This window comes from Hemitrygon akajei, chromosome 3, assembly GCF_048418815.1.
Source record: "Hemitrygon akajei chromosome 3, sHemAka1.3, whole genome shotgun sequence".
NCBI classification, from domain to species: domain Eukaryota; kingdom Metazoa; phylum Chordata; class Chondrichthyes; order Myliobatiformes; family Dasyatidae; genus Hemitrygon; species Hemitrygon akajei.
In genome coordinates this window covers 19,418,265-19,424,290 of record NC_133126.1, presented here as the reverse complement: position 1 = coordinate 19,424,290, position 6,026 = coordinate 19,418,265, and the positions used below count along the sequence as shown (strand labels likewise).

Genomic DNA, 6,026 nt, shown 5'->3' with positions numbered 1-6,026 from the left:
AATATTGAATACAGTATCAATGGTGACTAAGTTCCATGGATGGCCAACACTTTATGGCGCCAGCAATTACTGCTTGGGGTTTGATTCCACTGCTGTATAGAAGAACTTAGTACGTTCTCCTGTGACCCTGTAGGTTTCCTCTGGGTGCTCTGGTTTCCTCCCACATTCCAAAGACCTATGGTTAGGTTTAGTGAGTTATGGGTGTGCAGTGTTGCAGCCAGCAGCATGGCTGACCCTAGCACACACAATCCTCACTGTGTTGGTTGTTGACACAAACAATGCATATCACTGTACGTTTTGATGTGGCAAATAAAGTTCCTGCAAACCTTGTTGGAGCAAGTTAAAGAAACAAATTGCTTGATGTAGCAGGTCAGGTGGCACCTTTTTATTTATCCATTTGTGGGGTTTAGGCGCCACAGAGAAGGCCTTTCTTTTCTCGAACTGTGGAGGCTGTAAAGCCTCCACAGAACGGCCTGAAGATGCACTATAGACCAGGTTGGGTAAGAACTACAGATTTCTTTCTTTTAAAACATCAATGAATCAGATGGGATTTTATGACAATCCGGTCATTATGTTTAGTGTCTCTAAAACAAATGTTATTCTAGTTGTAACTAATTATTTGTATTTAAATTTCCCTACTGCCATAGTGGGATTTGCATTTCCATGTGGATTGACTGTCTCCACTGCAGAGACTAATCCTATAACTTTACTATACTGCCATATCTGAAAGACAAAACATCAGGAGAAAGAATTATGCAGTAGTAATATGGAAATAAGCTTTTTGATACCAATAGTCGTGATTTAGATCCTTTACGTTAGTAGATTACCTGATCTCTTCTATGAGGAAACCTCTTAGTTAACTATAAACACAAGAGATTCTGCAAATGCTGGCAATCCAGAGTAAAACACAATGCTGGAGGAGCTCAGCAGATCAGACAGCATCGATGGAGAGGAATAAAGATTGATGTTTTGGGCTGAATTCCTTCACCTGTTCTGAGCTCCTCTACAATTTTGTGTGTTACCCTGAGATAACTAGATTTCCTCACTAGTAAGGGTGAATTTCATTTTTTTTAAAAAGGAGAAATTTGGAAATAAAACAAGTGCCATGTTTAACAGCCAGATTATTGGCAGGAAAATTATTTAATTTAACCCATTTGCTGAATGAATTGGACATTGTAAAATGTCAAAGATGAGCATAAATATTGGTGTTTGATAACAGGACAGAGCCTAATGGAAATTATAAACAGTGGTGTTCTTAAGTGGCCGTAATCATATAGTGCATGGGTAAAAGTAATAAATAATTTAAACAACATAAACAGTATTTACAACTCAAGCTTTATTTCCTCAATTTGGTTTGTATATCTTAATTTCACTAGAGAGAAACAGCAATAATAATGCATCAGTAAGCTCCATATTTCTACTGCTTCCATAATAATGATTTACTTATAATTTAATTTTAGAAAGGAACAAAGTGTTCAATAAAGTCTTGAATGTACACAGTTAAGAAATTAAAAATGCACTAATTGTTATTAGATGACAGTAATCCAAGAAATATTATTTCCTGTTAAATATTTCTTGGTTATAAGTTTCTAACACATCAGAGCAGAAGTAATTTATTTTAGTTGGAACTAAATCTTGAAAATTTGCAAGAGATAGAAGTGTGTTCTGCTTCTATAGCACACTTAATGGAAGCAAGTATAGAGCTATTGAAAGAGAGTAGACTGTGGGATAATCCTATAGCTGGGATAAGGAAATAATGTTTTGCATAACATTCAATTTATTTTACAGTTATGCATGAGTTTTGGTCTGAAAGTTTGTGATTATTAGATCCCTTTTGTAAATAGAAAATGTGTAATAATTATTATTTCAAGATTACATAATTGCATAGAGGTATAGAGTGGAACTAATTGGATAATTTTAAAGAACCAGCATGGTGATCTGAATGGTCTAAATTTATTTTTTCTTTGGGCATTGGTACTTTGAGTAAAATGACGTCCTTGTCATCCTGCCCACTGCCCTCCTGCATGCATTAAAATAAAAACTTAAATGTATAAATAGCACACAGTTTTGAGGATATTACACCTTGAGAAACATTGTATTATGTGTAACTCAAGTTTATTAAGTTGAGGTGTTTGTGGCTAGTTTTTAAAGTGACATGGTTCTCTGGCATATTGGCTGACTGTTTTGGTTAACCCATCTATGTCAAAGTGCACAAGCTGAAAAAAATGTACTGGTTTAATGCAAAATCAAGTTACATGTTGTGAATGTGATTGCAGTCACTGGATGGAGAGACACTGAAGCTGGTGATCTTATTCATCACAACAAGCAGGTATTCTTGTGAAGACACTCGTGGTGGAGTCCCACAAATTCAAAGTATATCACATTTTTATACCCTCAAGATCAATAGATGATTCATTTCAGTTTCAATACTTACAAAGATGTTGTTTACTTCAATATTTTGGGTTGATAATGCTTCTTTTGAATTATATATCTATGATGGGAGACATTTCTGAATGTTGAAATAGCTTTGCTGGGACAAACTTATTGCAAGCTTCCTTAAATGGTGTAAATTCCTTATACCCATATTAGATGCAGGGCAATTAGCACAACCCCACTGTCTTAATGTTTAGTTGATGCATATGCAATCTCTTAGGCTACATCCACACTAGACTGGATAATTTTGAAAATGCTGGTTTCATGTAAAAATGGTAGGCGCCCACACTATGCATTTTTGAAAATATCTCCGTCCACATTGACACGGAGATTTCGGTGAATCTCCTCCTGCTGCGCATGCGCAGGACACATCTACTGAAAATAAGCAACGTTTGGTGTCGAATCTCGCTGTACAAGTGCACGTTTGTGTAGTTACAGACTAGAAAAACTTAACAACGAACAACTGTTGGCTCTCGCGCAGGAGAACTTAAAACTTTAAAAAAAAAACAAATACTGGAGCGGATGGAGGCAAACGACAGGGAATTCACGGACTGTATGACCCGGCTGACGACGAACATTGAAAAACTGACTAACTGTTGCATTAATAAAACACCTTGTTAAATGTATAAAGCATGTCTGTATCAGTGTTATCTTGTATTTCCATACAATATTACATTCGGCTGTTACACATATATTGTCAGAGAAGTACTTGCATAAATAGGTAAACCACCTTCATAGGAACAAGGACAGAAAACGGCAAAATGAGTACAGTATACTTATTTATTCAGTAAGTTATGGGTCAAAGTATTTGGTGAGTACATTTTTAACTCTTCTGGCTTCAGTCTCGTTGCCGTCTGTTCTGAAATTGTTAGGTTGCGTTCAAGAAAACAATGAAATAGCGCGCTGCTGTCTGACAGCATTTTCAAAAGTCTCCAGTTACCCCGTCCACACTGATCTGCCCGAGCATCGTTTTCAAAAATACCCATCCTGGAAAGCGTTTCTGAAAAGCTCCGGTTTCGGGGGATGAAAATGCCGTTTTAGTGTGGATGGAGGGTAAAAACTAAGAGAAAAAGCTTTGGTTATGGATTTATCCAGCGTAGTGTGGATGTAGCCTTAGTTTGTGGGGAAGTGTTATTTTCACCAATTTACTACTTGCAATGTACAATAAGAACTGAAGACTGATTCTTGCTAAAATAAATAAATAACTGCTAAATTCACTTAATTCCAGAATACTCCCTTACAACATGGATAAAAATATTTCCTTAACAGTGCCAGGACACCACTATTTAAGGTACAGAATTACTCATCCTGTTCGCTGGCTGAATTCTCCTTTAATTGAGAATCAAGATCATTCTCCTGATCAGTATTAGAACTAGTTTCTTGCTCACCATCCTCATCCTGCTCTTCATTCTCTTCATCTTCATTCCTGATCTTAAAGTTCTTTTCTTCATCCAAGGATTTAAAATTTTCCAAAGATTCACTTGACCTGTAACAGTTGTTCTTTTCTCTGCAGAAGAATAGAACAGAAATTGGTTGCCATAGTTCTTGATTGGACCTTCATAATAATTAAGAAATCCTTGCCAAAAGTATTTCAATGTTAGACTAATTGTATTCACGATGCTAACTTGTCTTAAGATGGGAGATCCCAGAGTTGTGGAAAATCTATCAGTCCAAGTATTTTCACAGTTTGGCATGCACAAAATACTGGAGGAGCTCAGCAGGTCTGGAGTGATGAAGGGTCTTGGCTTAAAACAATAACTTATTATTCCTCTCTGTACATGCTGTCTGATGTGCTGAGTTCCTCCAGCATTGTGTGTGTGTTACTATGGATTCCCAGCATCTCATGTTTTTTCACAGTTTGGAACTCAGGACATAAAAAATTAGATTTTCCTAAATAAAACTGGAGGGTAAGATGAAGGAACACATACAAATCCTCAGAGGGATCAGAAGTGGAGAGAGTGAGCAGCTTCAAGTTCCTGGGTGTCAAGATCTCTGAGGATCTAACCAGGTCCAAACATATCGATGTAGTTATAAAGAAGGCAAGACAGTGGCTATATTAGGAGTTTGAAGAGATTTAGCATGTCAACAAATACACTCAAAAACTTCTATAGTTGTACTGTGGAGAACATTCTGACAGGCTGCATCACTATCTGGTATGGAGGGGCTACTGCACAGGACCCAAAGAAGCTGTAGAGGGTTGTAAATCTAGTCAGCTCCATCTTGGGTACTAGCCTACAAAGTACCCAGGACATCTTCAGGGAGCGGTGTCTCAGAAAGGCAGTCCATTGTTAAGGACCTCCAGCACCCAGGGCATGCCCTTTTCTCACTGTTACCATCAGGTAGGAGGTACAGAAGTCTGAAGGCACACACTCAATGATTCAGGAACAGTTTCTTCCTCTCCGCCATCGATTCCTAATGGACATTGAACCTTTGGATACTAGCTCACTTTTTAAAAAAATATTCAGTATTTCTGTTTTTTTATGTTTTTTAATCTATTCGATATATGTAATTGACTTATTTTTTTATATTACTGTTTTTTCTCTGCTAGATTATGTATTGCATTAAACTGCTGCCGCTAAGTTACCAAATTTCACATTACATGCTGGTGATGATAAAATCTGAGTCTGACCTCAAATTGGCATTCCTGCTTGGACTGCAGATTCCCATTCGTGAATCACTATTTCCACGTATTAATGGCTTATAAACACCACACTGTTTATAATTTTCTCTTTTAGCTGAAGGTTTACTGAGGTAAAATGGTGGTTGTGATGCAGTGGGTAGTGCTTGTCGCTCTCGCTTTCAGCTTCCACTGCTGGCTAGTAGTTTTGTGAAGAGGATAGCGGAATGGGCAAGTCTCTCCCTGCAGTACACAGCCTCCCCAACAGCAAGCCTCATGTAGTGCCTCCACACTGGCAGTGCACGAAAGCTGAGCTCCTTTTGGACTCAGGCTGAACTACAGAGGAAGGGAAGGAGGTCTGGCCCCTGCACATGTAGCACACAGGCCCACCAGTGTGTGGATACGCCCTGGTGCTCGTAAACCAGATCTCCAGCTATGGGTAATAGCCCCACTGTCCTGTGAGCAGCCTTGTGAGAGACGAAGGCTACGAGGAGTAAACCCAGACAGCAAATCCAGAGTGGAGCCCCTAAGGGGGTTGGACGTCACTGAACATCCTTCTGGCAGCCCCTGCAGCCAAGCTGTTGCCAAACATATTGCTTCACAAATTTTCCTTTGGACTACACTGGTGAGGCCAAGAGGGGGATCTTGACGATAAGGCAGCTCAGGATCTCCATCCCTTCTGCCCAGATCTGTGATGATGATTATCATCCATTGTTCTTTGAGACAGATGGATGCCGACCAATAAGGTAATGAAAATTATGGAATTCACATCTCATTACCAAATTAAAAATTCACTCATGGAAAATGCAAAAGAAATAAATTTATCAAGGATTCATGTTTTGGAAAATTGTAGATATTTCATTTTAGAGATACAGCGCGGTAACAAGCCATGCTGGTATAATGAGCCTACGTTGCCCAATTGACCAATTATCCCACTAACTTTTATGTCTTTGGAATGTGGGAGGAAACTGGAGCA

General features: G+C 38.6%; 1 protein-coding gene across 1 annotated transcript in view; it reads right to left on the bottom strand.

Moving 5' to 3' along the window:
- Positions 1 to 1,314: 1,314 nt before the first annotated feature.
- The window catches only part of fam161b (FAM161 centrosomal protein B), a 43,047-nt gene continuing 38,335 nt past the window's right edge, over positions 1,315 to 6,026 (bottom strand). Inside the window, exon 10 of the mRNA XM_073039276.1 lies at positions 1,315 to 3,940. Within this exon, the coding sequence (XP_072895377.1) occupies positions 3,733 to 3,940 (208 nt within the window). The 3' untranslated portion in view covers positions 1,315 to 3,732. The remainder of the gene's footprint in view (positions 3,941 to 6,026) is intronic.